The sequence below is a fragment of the Bidens hawaiensis genome, unplaced genomic scaffold (assembly GCF_021521415.1).
Source record: "Bidens hawaiensis isolate Kalapana, Puna unplaced genomic scaffold, B.hawaiensis_p1.1 tig00012779_1, whole genome shotgun sequence".
Taxonomy (NCBI): domain Eukaryota; kingdom Viridiplantae; phylum Streptophyta; class Magnoliopsida; order Asterales; family Asteraceae; genus Bidens; species Bidens hawaiensis.
The window spans coordinates 116,377-135,211 of NW_027504991.1; the positions used below are offsets into that span (position 1 = coordinate 116,377).

The 18,835-nt window shown below is 32.5% G+C and overlaps 2 protein-coding genes across 3 annotated transcripts; one reads left to right on the top strand and one right to left on the bottom strand.

The window, feature by feature from the left end:
* Positions 1-381: 381 nt before the first annotated feature.
* Positions 382-4,939, bottom strand: LOC143609731 (chaperone protein dnaJ A7A, chloroplastic-like). 2 transcript variants are annotated; one of them, XM_077084405.1, is made up of 8 exons: positions 4,808-4,939; positions 4,053-4,171; positions 2,759-2,900; positions 2,593-2,650; positions 2,060-2,102; positions 1,765-1,813; positions 1,589-1,669; positions 383-1,492 (listed from the first exon to the last, which is right to left on the bottom strand). In XM_077084405.1, exons 2-8 carry the CDS (start codon positions 4,157-4,159, stop codon positions 650-652), a joined length of 1,323 nt encoding a protein of 440 aa, XP_076940520.1. In that variant the 5' UTR covers positions 4,160-4,171; positions 4,808-4,939; the 3' UTR covers positions 383-649. The 2 variants fall into 2 exon arrangements, with proteins under 2 accessions (XP_076940521.1, XP_076940520.1); XM_077084406.1 differs by lacking the exon at positions 4,808-4,939 and having other exon boundaries at positions 382-1,492; positions 4,053-4,168.
* A 7,393-nt stretch (positions 4,940-12,332) lies between these two features.
* Positions 12,333-16,014, top strand: LOC143609729 (putative CDP-diacylglycerol--inositol 3-phosphatidyltransferase 2). Its single transcript, XM_077084403.1, has 10 exons — positions 12,333-12,632; positions 13,304-13,388; positions 13,502-13,551; positions 13,682-13,721; positions 13,836-13,880; positions 13,958-14,023; positions 14,281-14,395; positions 14,473-14,526; positions 14,621-14,719; positions 15,579-16,014. Exons 1-10 carry the CDS (start codon positions 12,572-12,574, stop codon positions 15,636-15,638), a joined length of 675 nt encoding a protein of 224 aa, XP_076940518.1. The 5' UTR covers positions 12,333-12,571; the 3' UTR covers positions 15,639-16,014.
* The last annotated feature ends 2,821 nt before the right edge of the window (positions 16,015-18,835 follow it).

Here is an 18,835-nt window from a genome sequence, read left to right on the forward strand (position 1 = left end):
CTTCATAGTTCACACATTGATCCCCAGTTTGACTATACTCAACTGAGTTTAAATGATGTTATTTATATAAATGCAATTACATAATTAAGTACTTGATCATCTTATTTGTATAAATATAATTACATAATAAGTATTATTATATATATATATGTGGTGGTGGTAGTATCTAAACAGTACAATAATCAAATTTGTATATATATATATAAAACAAATAAGAGAAGCTCAAGCTAAAGCATAGCTCGAGTTTTAGATACGATGCTCGAAATGAGTTGAGCTCAAGCTTTCTAAATTAACTCTAGTTACGTCATTCAATAACCATATGACCGGTTGAGATGTTGACGTGTCGATTCTTATGACATCATGTTTATTGCATGCCAGAAACAAAGTAACCATGATCCAAGAACATATGAAGCTCAATCAACAAAAGATGTCAAAATGGTTACAATAATATACATTTCAGAAGCATAATCCAAAATCCTGCTAAAGGTATCAACTATAAATTATAACAGTCCATCTCAAATCCCCGACTCAACAGCCGGCATGTGAACCGTGTATAGATTCATGTTACATGATCTACACCCCGAAAAATCGCCGTATTTTCGTGAAGCCGATTCATAAACCTGTGCATCTTCACTACCCATTTGCACTATCATATGCTATTGGGGACTTTACCCTTCTTCAGATTTGAAAGTTCTTCAATCAGCTTCTTTTCTTCCCCACTCAACCGCTTTGGTATTTCAACTTGCACTTTCACCAACTGATCACCCCTCATATTATTCTTGTTCAAAATCGGAACCCCCTTTTTGGCCATAACAAGTGTCGTCCCTGGCTGGGTCCCAGCCGGGATTTTCAAATCCACCATCCCATCAACAGTCGGGACTTTCAAAGTCGTCCCGAGAATAGCATCGATATAAGATATTTTGCAAGTGTAGAGAATATTCGTGTCATCCCGTTTCAAAACCGGATCTTGAAGAACATCAATCATAACAAACAGGTCACCAGGAGGGCCGCCTTTCCTTCCTGCATTACCCTCTGACCGAACCCGCAAACGGCTGCCCGCATCGACTCCAGCTGGCACTTTAAGACTGATCCGTTTGGATTTTCTTACTCTACCGTCCCCACTACAAGTATTACACGGGGTAGAGATTTCACCACTTCCATTACAAGATGAGCACGTCATGACTTGTTGGAAGACTCCCAACGGGGTTCGAGCCGAGGACACGACTTGGCCTTGACCGCCACATGTTGTGCATTTAGACGGGCTTGTCCCGGGTTTGGCACCAGACCCGTTACAAGTTCCACAGCTCTCAAGACGGGTTACTTCGATCTCTTTTTCAACACCGAATATGGCTTCTTTGAAGTTCAAGACCAGATTGTAGCCTTGGTCTTCGCCTTGTGTGGCCCGGTTACGTGAGGTTCTTCCACCCATGCCACCCATCCCGCCCAACCCGTCAAACAATGATTCAAACAGGTCAAAAGGGTTGCTGAAATCCTGGTCAATATAGTAAACGGGGGTCAAAATTGTTACCTCTGAATATTTATAGGAATCATTTATCATTGTTTAAGTTGAAAGAAGTAAATAACTCACCCCTGTGCCGACACCAGCGCCTTTAAGTCCAGCTTCCCCATATCTGTCATATATGGATCGTTTTTCATCGTCTGATAAAACCTGTATACCAACTTATCCATTAAAATCTTGATAAAAAAGAGTTTTTCGTAACCTGCGACATGACAATTTACTAACTATGATGTAGGATTGGGTACCTCATAAGCATTGCTTATATCCTTGAATTTTTGTTCAGCTCCTGGTTCCCTGAAAGAAACAACAATTTATCACATGCTGTTCGTCTAGAAATAAAGGGTCCCAGAGTATACGATGCTAACTTCCATGACAATACATCAGATGAATCTTAGTTATTCTTTGCTTTATATTCTAGTTTAAAATGATTAATTGTGGCAAACCAACACCAGCATATGGACACCGGTAATGGATATAACAGTTAAAACTGAGCCAGATTAGTGGAGTTCTTGTAAAGCTGAAAGTGGCAGTTGAACGTACTTGTTCACATCAGGATGATAACTCCTTGCAAGCTTCCTATATGCTGTTCAAACACACAAAATTTTCTTAGGCCAAAAGTTAGTTATAATCACAGATGAGCAGTATACAAATATGTCCTAGAAAACACTGATGCAGAAATAGACACACCAAGTTGCTGCAAGCAAGTATATTGGAATATAAAAAAAAGGTGTTGACAAGATGGTAGACACCAAGCCAAGTTTTGTAGAAAAAACTCCAAATATAATCAAGTCAAATAGTTAGATTTTCTTTTGCAAGCCATTCCATACTAGGAGAAAATTTTAGCATCAAATGAATATGAAAATAATAACAAAATGTGTATATGCGATCATATTTATTCAAAAATGTTAGCAGATACAAGAAGGAAAACAGGACACAGTGAAGTGCAGAGATAATAATGTTTACTTCAATATGAAATGTGAAAGTGGTTAACGATTAACATAGAACGTGCTAACAACAGAGAATAACTTCAAGAAACTCCAATTGATATTCCAAGAGCTTAGATTAATACTAACCACTTTTTATTTCTGATTTGCTAGCATTCTTTGACACGCCAAGTACTGAATAATAATCCTGTGTATACAAGGTAGATTTAAGCATATCAACATTTCAATAAACAAAAGAAGAGGAAAATAAAATATTTTTATTCCATTATAGATGATGGTCTGACAGCAAACTTACACTTTCAGCTTTAACAATGAGACGACCACCTCTTCGGTGATGAGATTTACCAAATGACCCAATATTGTATAGTGTATGCAAAGAACCTTGTGAAAAGAAGGCAGAACAGGGTGATGCCAACTCTTTTGCATTGGTTGATAAACTGAAAAAACAAACAAATAACAGATTTTGATAGAAAGCATATACGCAATTGAATGCAAAATAGATAATCAAACATGTATGGTAAAAACTAGAAAATTTTAGTCACAACAAAGAAAATCTCGTATTTAGCCATTGTTTTCAACTGTACATATAACAATAGCACACGACACAAAGCGTAGTTCAAAGTTACCTATAAACTTGTTTTCAACTACACATTAGTTACTATCATGTCATTATAGATGTTCACAATTGTAAGTAGCATAGTCTAGAGGGTACTCGTGTGTAGTATGCATCTCTATATATAGAACACTATTGTTACCATCTTAATACGCGTGTAATACTTATAGATCATGTGAATGCATAGATGGTCTTATCTTACTCACTGGCATATGAACAGTGTATCAAATCTTCAAAGTAATATACATCTATCATGTGGTCTTTACAATTATTTCCAATACCATGAAATAACCTTCCATTTACCAATGATAAAATTCCTGGTAAGGTGTTATTTCAAGTAAGCTACATTCAAGTTTTATCTACATATAATTAACCTTTCATTACATATAATACTGACAGAGCACATAGTATACAAAAGCATATTATATAACTGCAACATAATGTACCAGCAAAGCATGCCATCAATCTCAGTGAATGGACCGGAACCTCTAAAAGAACAGTTTAACTGACCCCTTTAGCTAAGTGAACTAAACTGGAAACGTCGCTAAAACGATTCCTCACAACAGATTACCCACCTCTAACACAAATAATTTCATATCTTCAAAGTATTTCTAATGATATGGAAGAATAGACTAACAGCTTCCATATATGTGTATGCATAGACACGCATCAATGATGCATCTAAAGTCTTTACTAATATGGCCTCCTTATGTCTCTCAGACAACCTACGATAACATAGACCAACATACTATTTGAAACTTGCTAGCTTAAGATTCATTGGAATCTGAAAAATCAAACTTGAATATATTTAGACTTGTTTTGATGCATGGAGAGGGGGGGGATCCCAGTATGTCAACTATACTAAATAAGCACGGCCGTTGTAGGACAAAATTAAAAGGGATAAAGACTAAAAAAATATCGATTAGATAAATCAATAGAGCAAAATTTGCAGAAATAAAGTGATGACAATACTCACCGAGGTAAATGCATAAATGAATTGCTTGCTGAAGAAGCTCTAGACACAAGTTGAGGCTGAATTCCCCACCGAGCCACCCATGTACTCCCTCCTGGTACAATTGCCATCAAATACACTCTCTGCAAATTCACAAAAAATAATTGAAACCTCCACAACATACTTAACAATAGCCTTAAGCTTCTAAACAAGCATAAAACCTAGTTCCTATAACAAAATTAGGTCATGGCCTACCAAACTCTATAAAAAAACCAGTGTTATCCATTCCTATTGCCTTAAACTTAGGCATCTTCTTGACAAATGAAATAATAGCATACATAACATGATAAAAGATAGAATACAATAACTGCTTAACGTAGACTAGGTACAAAAACTCCTATATTCATGAAACTGATCCATGAAATCGTCAATATATATCCAGTTAATCATCAATTTGAATCGTTTACTTAATACGAAAAGCATATTCTGAGCTTATTATGGATTTTTGAGTGTATTTACGAAAAACTGATATAGATTAACATAGCGTATTGGATTTTAACATTGGCTTGGGCGTACCTATTGTAGGTTAAGCGATTAATAAGATAGCTACTACTAATAATCTACTATAGACATTCAATTGGAACAAAAAGGATACCTGCTACTAAACGAAATGAAGATTCAAAATATCTCATCTTAATAAAACCCTAGGAGAACGAATCCACAAATGAATAGTAATAATAATCGGATAATGTGAATTGGATGGAATTCGATTAGGAAACCTGAACTGAGGCGAAGGAGGAGTGTGCAGCGTCGGAGTGGAGGCGGCGTTGCGGTGGTTGAGAGAAATGAGCGGTGGTTAGGATTCAGTTAGTGGTAGAGACTAGACTAGATGAGGCTTCCAGAAACAAGGAAGAAAGAGGTTAACCGAGCCTAGCTTATTATGTTAGTGTTAGTGTTAGTGTTAGTGTTAGTGTTAGTGTTAGTGTTAGTGGTGCTCGCTCTTGCCAGATAAGACTTTGTGTTCCTGTGTTTGCTTCTGCACTCGTCTCCCCTGGACCTCGCCTGTTTCTAACCTTTGATTTTGGATCATCTTTTTTCTTCTTTTTTTACTTCATGTAACTTAATCATCATAACTATTAGTAGATGATTACAAAGTTAAAACAGTGAAAATATTTTCTTTTGTTAAATTTAACATTTACTACCAAGAGCACATACAGTTGTCCTGATTTTATGTGATTCCCTTATTTCAAAGTTATTTTCTTTGATTTTTGGGGGTGGTGTTATCATTTTCCATGGCTCGTGTGGTATGAGTAGTTCTATAGCACTTGATTTGTCTGAGAACCGTGATTCAGTTTCGTATTGAAACATTTCGATGGTACACTGGAATTTTTAATCGGATAAGACTCTGGGAGATTTTCAAGAACGAATATGTGTTTCTTGTTGTTTGTTGCATGCATAGAATATGACCTAAATTCGTGTCTTCAGTTTTTGACGAAACTGTTTCAAAGCTGTTATTTTAGGTTGGGTTTAGGATAAAAACGTATTCCATTTCAACCTTGGATTTTTAAGTAAATTTTCGGAATTTAGAAAATCTTATGAATTCCAATAAAGAACTATTTATCAAAATAAAAATATTATAAGAGCAACCAAGGGTTCCACCCTTTGGACCTGGAAGTCGGGTTTACCACTTTCATAACAAGCTGCAACTTGAAATTAAGGGTAAGTGTTAGATTATATTGCCTTGTCTATAGTTACACAGCCAATTTGATAATAAACTAATAAAGGTATACGATGAAGATATACAATTTCATTTGTCCCCTTAGTTTAGCTTGTCACTCCCAAAGAAGATGTATAATGTTGATTGGCTTGTAACAGAAATTTGGGCTGTTGCTTGGGTCAGGTTGAAGAAAATAAATCATTAACAAGTATTATCACTATTAGAGATTTAGAGGTGTACAAAACCAGTTTGGTTAAAGGCTGGTCAAAACCGGTTTCATTCAAACCAGTTCGGTTTATAAAATGGTTTAGCAGCAAGATAGGCCTGCATGGTCCATGTCAGTTCGGTTCGGTCCGGTTTAGAACCGGTTTTCCTCAAACCAACCAGTTCGGTTTTAAAATCGGTTTGGTTGTTCAAAAAGGAAGCCGATGCCCAAACCGCCGGTTTCGGTCGGTTCATGAACCGGTTTGGGTGAAACCGATTTCCTTATCAAACCGGTTCGGGTTGGTTTGCCATGAACCGGTCCCAAACCAGTTTTTTTACACTCCTAATCACTATAACGAAGTAACAAACGCCCAGCTCATTGATTACATCACGGATCAAGTGTCGAGGAGGACTCTATTGTGTTGTTAGTCTTACGCGAGAAAAAAAATAAAAGAGAGGGAGTAGAAGTATTCAGTGTATCTTTAGACATAGATGAATCACAGCATCATAATAAGCTTCACTTATCAAAAGTATGACAACGGTAATAGGGTATTAGTGTTTCTTTGCTTTAGGTGACCCACGTGTCCGTAACTGTCTTCGGCTAAATGTCCTTTATGTAGCTATGAGCCTATGAGTATAGCTTGGCTGAAGACTAGTTTGTAATTAGTCAAACGTTTCGAGTGTCTAACTTATCTGGATTTTGTTATGATCTTGACATTTTTGGTATGACCTATACGGGCTTATTTGGATTTAAAAAAATATATACATCATTTATTGTCATTATAATACCTTACATTATTACAAATAGTTGGTTTGATTATGAATTTATTTTTATAAGAGTATTTTCAAATTTTTCTAAAAAGGCTATACTAATTTAGGAGCTATCGGAACCAGGGATAGTCGGGGTCAACTCATACTCGTTTTGTTTAGATACTAAGTTGATTTCGAGCGAGCTTCGAGATATTTTAATAATTCTAGATAACGAGTTGAGAAGCTCCATATAGTCAATTAAATCAAGCAATGCATGAAATAAGGCCACCGGTCTTCATATTAAAACACATGAGCATTGAGCAATCGGTCCAATATTATTTAACCAAATCAGTGGAGTAATGAAGAAAGAAATTAGATCACTCATCAACAAATTAATTATCAGTATAATGGAAACTTGGAATGTATAATAAGAGGTGAGAAATAATAAGAACGAATTAGGATATTGAGGTTAACCTAGACAAATCAATGAGTTAATTCAAGCATAGTTGGGCCAGCTCGAACCTGATTCATTTTATGAGTCGAGCCGGCTCATTTACAACTGATTCGATTTTGCAAAAGCTATTTTAAACTATATGAGCTAACACTAATTTGAACTAGTATTGTTAGTGTGCATGTTAAGGGCGCTTGGGTTCGCATAATATGTCTAAAGATAAATTAGTATTCAATAAAGACAATCATGACCAATATTGAAATGGGTCGTTATATTCAAACACCACCCCCATGGTGTGTTAATAAGTGTATATGGCTCGTATAGCCCCTGCATAATTGACAAATGTACTTTATGACTGATTTTTCAGTCTATACGAGTCGTATAGGGTATTTACGACCCGTATAGACCAAGACACACTCCGACTTATTATGACATAATTCTGGCATATACGGCTCGTATAACCCATATACGACTCATATAGAAGCATATGGTGTTTGAGTAACTTATGTGATGTGAAAATAACCCATGCCTATTGAAATATTTACCAAATTAAATCATAAAAACGTTTTGACGATGGTAGTTGGTCTCTTTTATAATATTTTAAATAATAATGTTCACCTTTGAACGTGATTGAAAGTGAACAAGAAGACGACAATAATTCAAATATATTCCAAAAGGACAAACATCGATTAGGTTTGGATATTTAATGCCAATTGGCTAACGTGGGAATTTCATATAATATCACTTTCGATATATCTCAAATAGACAACGATTTAACATCTATTAAAGATCTTTAAGATATATAAAGTATGTGGTATATCTTAACGTCTATCCATGACATTATAGCTTATCCGGCAAAGACTAACAAACAGGATACCATTTTCTTCATGGGTTAGGAAGTTTTAAAAACAAGATGGGTTAGAGTGTTAACGGATTTTAAAATAAATGGTTTATATAATACATATATATAAACTACATATATAAAAAGTAGTTTATTTATTTTCATTCTTATATTTGTGAAACTATATAGATCTTTTTATATTAAAACTAAATTAGATAAGATTTCTTTTAGTGTATACTATGTTAGAGCCCGTGTTTCATACGGATGAAGATATAATAAAAATAAAAAATTATTATATATAATACGTACATTCAGTTGTTTCATATAATAATTTTTATTTATGATTTTTTCTATTAAGATTTTGATATTCATGCACTGTAATTTTAAGTTGAAAATCAAATCTTGATGTTTGATTTATTTAAAATAAAACATTCATACATATATTAAATATTTTATGTAAAAATGATATTTAAAAACTAAATTTACAATTACTAAGGTTTTGTTATAAAAAAATAAATAAAAATATATCATATTTTAAATTAAAGAGAGAAACGATGAACAATCTTAAATAGTTATGTTAAAGAGATATGAGAAGACAATGCAATATTGTAAATTATGGAAATGTTAACAATTAAATATAATTTTTGTTTTATAGTTGCAAAGAAATCACATTTATATATGTTAAGTCAATAAATCAAACACAATTACTATTTTAATGGAGTTGGTAAGCACATTTAATTTGAAACATGAGGTCTTGTGTTCAAAACCCGTATCACACAATAAGTCAATAATAATTTGTTTTTCAAAATTTTATAAAACCTTACGGGTCATGGGTTATAATAGAAAAATGGGTCATTGGTCATAGTATAATAGGAAATAGTGACATGACATCTACTTGGCATTTTATATGGAGTGTCTAGTTAAATGTCATGTGGACAACTTGTGTTTCTTTAATAGTATAGTTAGATTAGATTATATTCGATATGGCTGCATATTTTGAAAGAGTAAAGTATTCTATAATGAGGAAAAATTGAGAAGTATTTGTGGAAAAAAAACACACCTCAAACAACATAATAAAAAATTAATAACAAAAACATAACTTAAAAGTTAAAATATAAAAAAAAACAAAAAAAAGGGTAAAAAAACTAAAATGCTCCTCTATTTTCCTTGATCCAAAGAAAAAATAATAATAAAAAACACAATGTTAAGGAAAAAAATATCATCATTTATTTTTACTTATCTTTTATCATTGTGTTCTATGCTTATTTCTGTTATTGATTGTGCATTTTTCCCTGACATTATATCTTTTTTTCTTAATATTGTATTATATTACTCAACATTATGTTATATTTTACGATATATTGTGTCCTTTTTATTTATCATTATGTTTTTTTATTGTTTATTTTCATCGTTGTGTATTTTTTTCTCGACATTGTGTTTTTTTTTTTTTGAACAAGAAAAATGTGGGAAACGTTTTAGTTTTTTTTTTGTCTTTCTATATTTTGAGTTATGATTTTTTTAGAGGCTTTTTTTATTATTGCACATCTTTCTCACATTTTTCATTTTTGTCTCACTTTGTATTTTAACTTTTTCTTATTAAGAAATACAATTTTTGCTTTGATTATAAAGAAAAATATTAAAAATGTCTAAAAGATTAAACATGCATGCTTAGAAGTAGAAGCTGCTTGAAGAATTTAAAAGAAAAACGGAATTTTAAAACATCAAGTGTTGTAAAAAAATTCGTGGTCGGATCGTGATAACAACAGTGGATAGTGTGATATATTTTGGAGATGATTTCTCGCTATCTTTAAGCAAATATTATTCACATTTTCGCCTACCATTTTTGAACATCTGGAGCATCCACAACCCAGTGGAATTTGATGAGACAAGGAATGACATGGAGAGAAGGTGAGTATGGACGTTATTATAAAAGAATGCCCAAAACAGGTTATGTGAGAGTGGTAGAAAAGGGATGAGGAAAGATGGGACACAATTTTTTAGCCAAATTTGATTGTGAAAGAGCATAATCCGATCAGGTGGTGACATGTAGCCGGTTTTGAAGCCTCGTATATGAGGATGCTCCTGAACTCCAAAGTTTGAAGTTATATCAAGTGATTTCTAATTCTTCACACATTTTAATCTTAAAAGAGAGATCATAGATTAACAAAAGAGCAAATTAGTTAATGAGACAAGAATACCCTCGATAAACACAACAAAGTAGATGCAAGATGAAGTTGTTAACGTCCACTCAACCCGCTATAAATCACTACAATGTCTTGCTAAATGTCTCAATGCACTAATACATTTTGCATATATAGCAAGGGTAATTAATATACACCTCTTCCATTGTCAAGTAAGCTAATCCATCTAGTATACGGACGTATAAATCATTATACATACATATAACACCGGTATATAAACACATAATTCTTGAATACACTCTGGTCAATCAATGTACTCGTCGTATACCCCTTTTATACCACGTATAGTATTCAAATCAATCAAGGCAACAAGGGTTGAGCAGAAATGAGCTATTCTTTTACCCTGCAAGTGGCTTTTTGGTCAAATGACATTAGGTGGTGGTTAAGACTTAGAAATTTTTATGGTATCAGGTTCTAAACCTAACTCAACTGGATTTTCCGCAATGACTTGGTTCCTGGGTGAGTCAAACATAAAACGCCAAAATTACATAGACGATTAGCATCTCGTCTCAGTACTCTCTTGATCATTTATTGGAGCTTTTCTTTTACCCGATTAATTAATATTATAAGATTAAGATACATTACAATTTCCTACTTGTTTCTCTTTTGTCATCTTATTATTATTATTATATGCATGTATAGTTTTGCTTTAAATGGAGGCCATCTTGGATTCGTCGTCTCCGAAGTTGTTCCATACTACTGACAAATTGCCGGAACTAAGCTAAGCTAGGGTTTAGAGCTTCATATTCATTCTTCCTTCCAAATTAGGTAATCTTCATATCATTTTATCAATTTATACGTCTTCTTCATAACTACTACAAGTTTTATTCTTTCAAAATATATAATAATAATAATAATAATAATAATAATAATAATAATAAATCGAGATCGCTCTTCACCAAAGTTCTGAAATTGAACCAGATTTCTTCGATTAATACATGTTTGTTTCTCGTTTACCCACCCTTTTTACCTAAAACTGATTTGGAAATTAATAAATATTATAGGAGCGATTGGGGGTTTAGGCACTTGGGCTACTTTTAAGAAATTGCATATTATTTCACATCTCTGCTGTTAGTTCATCCATACTCAACTCAGGTATCAAAAAGTTTCATCAATTGTGTAATGTCTTAAATATGATTATTCAACTTTAGGGCTACTTTCTCATGATCTTCAAATTAGGGTGTTTGTTGATGTTCAATTACAAACATATAATAAATAAATGTTTTTACAATTCAGCTTTCAAACTCTTTTTATTGCTATGTTTTAAAAACCGGCCGCCGGTTTGCTAGAACATCGAACCGGCGGTTTTTTCTAAAAATCGGTTTGTACTGGCAAATAGGTTTTAATCCTAAGAGATTTTTTATATTTGCGGCCAATATTTTTAAAAAATTACTTTTAACCTAACGATTAATATTGAAACGAGTAAACTTTTGGATTAATTTTGAAAATTGAGTGCTTTTGTATTATTTTTTTTATGAATGAATTAACTTTTGAATTATGATGAATCATGTATGTTTGGGTTATTTTGAGTTGAAGTTGTATTTATATGAATTTATAGGGTAAACTATTCAACCCGGTTGAACCTCCCAGTACAGCCCGGTTCAATTGGTGGTACCATTTTTTAGTCCAATTCGGTACAAGTTAAAAACCGGTTTTTAAAACATTGTTTAATTGGCTGGGATTCAGATTTCGTGCAGAAACCTTGTGAAAAATATCAGAATCTTGACAGCTGAATTCAGCAATTATGGAGGGTGTTATTTGTTTTTGTAAAAGTTATATTCTTGCGATTATTAATAAAGATATACTGGTGTGGAAAACTGGAAATAATGCCTACCAGACATTAATTGATGACCTGCATGATGTTCAATTTTGTTACAACTTTCTGTTTACATCCTCGTGAAATGGGTTGCTAGTTAAATGTCATTCTTATAATCCAGTGAGTGTTTGGGGTTTGTGTCTGATTGTGCGGTGATGCATTGATCTCGTGGTTTGGTTGAGTGCTGGATGTGTCTTGATGAGTTTCTTGTTCTTGGTTACCATATAAAGTCATCAGGGAATATCAATCTTAATGTGGTTTTGTTAGGGGGTTTTAAAAAAAAGTATATTCTGAAGAACACATCTTTACACGACTTTATAAATATATCACATGTTTTACTTGCGTTGAGCCGTTGATTATGAAACCTGAATCTTTTTTGTTTCATTCATGCACTTGGCATGCTTTATTTTTGTCGTTTTCAAAGAGCTCATGTGTTGACCGTAAAAACACTTAAAAATGATGATTTCTGATATATGAAATCTTTTGTTTGTGCAGGTTTAGATTGCTTATACTTTAATCCGTGACAGATTTTAGCGACCTTGATTTGTGGCTGAGAAGTAGAGATGGCATCCAAATCAAGACCTAAAACAATAAGCGTGTATCTTTACATCCCAAATATCATTGGTGAGTTCCTTTACAGTCGGTGAATTTTCTGACATACATAAATCAATCTACAAATAAATCTATTAATTAAGATGTGAATCACGTGTCATGATTTGGGAAAGTCTATGTTGTATATTCTTCCTGCTTTTTCGTTGATATATTATTAGCCTAACCTTTTCTTTTTGGATTATATATTGCCCTAAGTACGTGTAATATGCGCATAGTAAATCATAATGTAAGAACGTGTAATCATTTATTTGATCGGGAAGCCAAGAAGAATTTCTTATGTGCTAGGCCCCTGTTATTCCTTTTGTTTGTCCAGTTGATTGCAGATATTGTTAAACTAAGTTAAAATTGATACGTTTATTTATTTTTAATTTTTTATCAAGTTATTACTAATGGATCTTGCTGCTCTTAATGCGTTTACTCTTTCATTCATGCATCTATTTTTCTTTATGTTACTATTTTAATTGATTATACATTTAATGTGCAACATGAGCTAAATCTTTATGAATTATGTCATTCTGTCTAGATAAACCACGAATTGTATATTGTATATTGAGTGTGTCTAATAGGGTTACATATGATATCTATACGTAGAGAATAATGTTACACTTCAATACCTTCTAGATATGATAATAATAAAACTTGTCTAATATGTCTTGAACTATGCTGCTTATGTCTATGTACAGGGTACATTAGAGTTCTGTTGAACTGCTACGCCTTTGCGATATGCTTTACCAATAAAGAGCTTTTTTCAGTCCTCTATTTCATCAGGTAAAGAGTAAATATAAATAAATGTGGTTGATTATCCGGTGTAACAAAGATAATATCTATTTAAAGGTTGTAATACTAATTGGAATGTTCAACGGCTGATCTTACTGTTTCAGCTTTGTTTGTGACGCATTGGATGGTTGGTTTGCTCGCAAATTCAATCAAGGTAAGGCGTATTTCATAATTGTTATCATTTATCAACATGTCATGTATTTTGCTCTAATTAATCTGTTCTGGTAAATAATCTGTTCTGTGTTATTCCATAATTTTATTCGTTTATTATTTTTATCTTGTAGTTTCAACCTTCGGGGCAGTTCTGGACATGATCACAGATAGGTGATGATTATAGTTAATTGTTGAATTCTTCACCTTTATGTTATATTTCTCATTATATCCATCTATTTTGTCACTTTTATTCCATATGTGTAACTAAAATTTGGTGTCTCTCAGGATAAGCACTGCTTGCCTTCTAGTTATTCTCTCTCAAGTCTACAGGTTTCTTATTTCTCACTTTATATTCTATTAGTTTTTTTTTTCATATTTGTTATTGATTTCTTTATTAATAATTTCAGACCCAGCTTTGTATTCCTGTCGTTGCTTGCTTTGGATATTGCAAGCCATTGGTTTCAAATGTACAGGTATTATTTACACACCCTTTTCATTTCTTGTGGGTCTAAACGGGTTTGACTGGGTTGACCCGTGTAACACTTTCTGTCCCTAAAGTGTGGGAAGTATGATTACAAAGCTATATTATATCAATATAGTCGAATTCTTTTAAATTAAACGATTATGACGCCTTAGGCTTTAAAACAACACTTTGGACAAATTTTGACTCTGAGTCATTCTAATCTGTTTCTTTTTAAACTGATTTTGTTGATTTTACCTTTGAATGCAGTACTTTCTTGGTTGGTAAATCTAATCATAAAGACGTGAAAGACAGCACGAGTTGGTTATTTAAGTTATACTATGGAAACAGGATGTTCATGGGATACTGCTGTGTAGCTTGCGAGGTAAAAAAGCTTGCTTTTATACTCTTCTTTTGTTATCATTATTTTTTAATCTTTAACTGAGTCTTTTGACTCTGCAGCTTCTTTACATAACTCTGTTTCTTCTAGCAAAGGAGTCAGAGAAGATGACTAATGTAAGCCTAAAGTGTTTTGTTTTCTTTATTTTTTTTCTTTTTGGTTATGATAATTTGAAGTTATTATGTAATTTTTCTTTCTATGAAAATTTAGGTTTTGATACATACTGCAAAACAAAGTATAATATATTCTGCATTACTTGCTTTTCTTCTCTTTGGATGGGGAACCAAGCAACTAGTCAATGTCATACAGGTCTCGTCATGCTTTTATACAACTCAATATCTTTATATTACCAAATACCGATACAGAGGTTGTGCTATGATTGTATATCAATAATTTAATACAGTATGAATGAACACATGCATTTATATGGTTTGGATTAGAAGCAGTTCGGTCGGGTTGACCCATAAACACTTTTTTTTAACCTTAAATCTCATAAAAAATTAATATGTCAAGCATGAATTTAGGGGTGTAAACGAGTCAAGCTGGGCTCAGGCTCTGCTAAGATCAAGCCTGGCTCATTTAACTTATGAGGGCTTAAGCTCGACTTGTTTATTATTTATTAAACATTTTATTACATTATTTTATTATTATATTCATTTATAATTATAATTATATTTTTTATACATAAAATAATATATATATTATTTAGTTTTCTTTATCAAAGTTTTATATATTATATTAATTATGTAAATATATATATTTGATATACTAAAAAAAGAAGTTATATACATAGCATGCTCGTTAGGCTCGATAGCCTGCTTGAGCTCGTCCTCTTTTATTATACAAGCTTATTTTCAGGCTTGAGCTCGGCTCAATTTGAGTTTTTAGTGAGTCAATCTAGAGTGCCTTACGAGCAGCTTGACTTGTTTACATCCCTAAGCATGATTACAAAACCAATACCATTACAGTTACTCTAAAAAATCGTTTGAATGCATTTTCAGACACTTTCGACCCGTTTCATATCAGCTGTTTTTTTTAATCATACCCATAACCCACTTGAACCATTAAGAGATAAATGGGTCAAAATGTTAGTGGTTTGATGCAAATGCATCTTCTGTCACAATGTTAATAGTTTCCTGAAGTTTTGTCAAATATGTGAATTATTCAGATGAAGACAGCAGCGGATTTATGTGTGGTACATGACCTCAACAAAAAGCGCAATGTGTAGGTATCCATGACAAATACTTAGATACATATTTCCTTACGAGCTGTGAAGTCATTGGTGCACCTTCAAGATGGCACTCGTCTTGTTTGTTTGAAAACTACTGATTGAAGAAGAAAATCTTTTGTATACTTTAGTGCATAACTCATTTTTTTCTCCAAATGGTTTATGTTTTGTTTACAACTGCAGGTTTCGTGTGGATTAAAATTTGACTTATTCATCAATTACTTCTATTTTGTTAGCAGTAAATCATCTTGTGTTGATGTAGTAGCTTCTGTCTTGTATCTTTTTGATGGTTGAAATGAAGTTTTTCGGTTTCTATGCACCCTATGTGGTCAAAGATAATGCCTCGAATCTGTTTTTTTTCGTTCTTTTTCTTGTTCAAGAACTTTCAAAGCCTTGTGGTTATACTCTTCTGTTTTCGCGTTCGGCCTTTTAAATCGTCTTTCAACTGACATTTAATAGCTTTAGGAAAAGTACATTCGATCTTGATTCATATGAGCATGGACATGAGCTTTTATCGATTTGAGTTATCAAGGACCCTAGAGATATAATGCTAAGATGAACAAATTATTTCATATCGACTACACGTCGTTTATGTGCATCACAATGCGCCTAACAGTGTTGTAATTGTATCTTCAAAGAACAATGTTAAGCTATGTCAAAGCACATCATTGCACACTTTCAAGTCTATATATATATTGCATGTTTCATGACCATTTACGAGATCTACTTGTGTGTTCAATCCATGAAGTGATATTCGAAGTGGGTCATGTCCAATTTTTATACTCTAATAAACATCTCTAGAATGGGCTTGCAACTCTTTTAGAGTAATAGTTATTCATGTACATAAATTATAAAAATGCTAACTTAAAACGAAGTAAATGATAATTAAAGTGACCATACAATATCCAATATGTCAACTTATATAAAATGATTATACTGTAAATAATGTTCCAAATAATATACATATGATATTCATTCAATATCATAGTAACTAAGGTCCTATAGATCTTAGCCTGATCTTCATGATTGGATTGAGACACGGGCTTTGTAAACGGATCTTCAACAAGATTTTCACATGCATGAATCTCACTTATTATGATGGCTTTAGTTCTTTTGCTTGCGCGATAACACTTATTACACTCTTGTTTCCATAAAACATCTTAACATGGTCGGTCATAAATGTTTGCATCAGCGCAAGATCATCAGGTAACTTCTGTATCCTCTTGTGCTACTTCAATGCAGATCTTATAATGCATAGCAACCTTATGCTTAGGTTTTATACCATGAGTTCCACTAAAACATTTTGCCATTAATCTTGCTTTGAAAGCATGTAGCTTTATATGTGCATACTAGTTTTTCTTCTTGAAGACCCATAGGCTTTTCAACATTATTGTCAAGAGGAAAATTAATCAAATTATATAGTTGATTATCATACATGGATCGTGTTTTGATGTTCATGGCTGCTAGCCATTCTCATATTCTCAGTCTTTCGATTTTTTTCTTTCTTTTTTCTTTTTGGTGGTAATTGATGCGCTTACATTGATCCGTCAAATAAATCTCGGCTTTAAACAGGAAAATCCAAATCTCCTATGCTTCTAGGCTCCAGCAGTTCTACTAGATATGCACACTCATCTTAAGGGTCTTATGTTACGTCAACCTCAAAATAATTGATTCTTGCTTTAACCTTTTAACAACAGTAAAACCCTTGTTAATCTCTCTTTATAAACACTAATATTATCATTAGAATAGCATAGATAAAAATCACACAGCATGTACTCATTTTCTAAAATTACTTAAAAGTGCTCAATTGGATCACTCAAGTTTTAAAATTGTTTCAATAGCTTTCATGTTTTATATAAATTATAGGTTTCTATATGTTTTTCTTTTAACATTTTACTTTTTTGTTTCAATCAAGGAAACTCTTTTTCTTTTTGCTTTTTATGCTGGTTTGGACTAGTGACGTGGAATTTAGTTACTTTTTATTTTTTTTTAATATAGTTAACATGTTTTTTTTAATATAATTACGTATATTGGAAATCCTGATCCTCACATCTCCTCCTCCTTTTCATTCTTTACACAAAAGATTTCGACATGGCTTGATTTGAAGGTTTAGTTACCTAATTTAAACAAAAAAATGCACTGATGACCTAGTTAAAACAGCTTTAAAACTTGGTTACTATATTATATTGTGACATTTTCCTTGAATTTTTCTCTTTTTTTAACTTAGTTACATAGCCACTTGTCCTATTTGATTATAGTGGGCTAGTGGCCCACTTTCGCATTATCTAATTGCACGAGCCCAACTAAATGGTTAAAAAAAATCGATCGATAACCTTTATAGTTCATTAAAACTCATGTCATTTTCACCTACAATATGGCCAAATTTGACACTTAATTTTGAAGAATCTTATTAGAATTGTTGAATGTCTCAACTAAAGACAAGTAATTGACTTGTATAAATTAAAAAATCTTTTAAATTTTCGTTTTCATCAGTTAATTTACATTGAAGTCCACTAGGCAAGAATATTCCAAGCCCAGTTGGCCAAAAAAAAATTGCATTTGTTAGTTGTGATATATCTTTATTTTAGGTTTAAACATTCTCAAACTCATATCCAGTTAGTAAAGCCTATTCCATAGCTATCGGATATCTGTTGTGTAATTCCCTATCCGGTATTGGGTATACCCGACTGAACACTCGTCAAGTATCTATCAGGTTTTGACAATTTATAACATTGGTAAGTAAACTATTAATCAATAATCGAGAGAGAGAGAGAGAGAGAGAGAGAGAGAGAGAATGATTACCATAAAATGTTGCTAATAACTAATCAATTAAAGCAAATAATTTTTATAAACAAGTTTTGACAAATAACTAATGCTCCAAGTTTCATATGATGCATTGATCCGGTTCTACAATAAAATAAAATTAAAAAAAAATTTCCAAACAAAATTAAATAATAACTTTTAAAGTATACTATATGCCCAAATAACTAGCATATAGTATACCTTAAAATTGTTATTTATTTTTGGTGGAATTGTATATTTTTTTTATTTTATTAAAAGCTGTTACTTAATTTTTGATGGAATTGTTTATTTTTTTTTTAACTTTATATTATGATAGAATTGGATCAATGTATTATATGAAACATGGAGCATTAACTATTCGGCAAAACTTAACAATTATTAATTGTAGTTGATTG

Coding starts and splice junctions, on each gene's coding strand:
- LOC143609729 (XM_077084403.1), top strand. CDS start 12,572: ATGGCATCCAAATCAAGACCTAAAACAATAAGCGTGTATCTTTACATC. Junction 13,722..13,835: donor CTGGACATGATCACAGATAG/GTGATGATTATA, acceptor GGTGTCTCTCAG/GATAAGCACTGCTTGCCTTC. Junction 14,527..14,620: donor AGTCAGAGAAGATGACTAAT/GTAAGCCTAAAG, acceptor ATGAAAATTTAG/GTTTTGATACATACTGCAAA.
- LOC143609731 (XM_077084406.1), bottom strand. CDS start 4,159: ATGGCAATTGTACCAGGAGGGAGTACATGGGTGGCTCGGTGGGGAATT. Junction 2,651..2,758: donor TCATTGTTAAAGCTGAAAGT/GTAAGTTTGCTG, acceptor TTGTATACACAG/GATTATTATTCAGTACTTGG. Junction 2,103..2,592: donor CAAATCAGAAATAAAAAGTG/GTTAGTATTAAT, acceptor GTGTTTGAACAG/CATATAGGAAGCTTGCAAGG.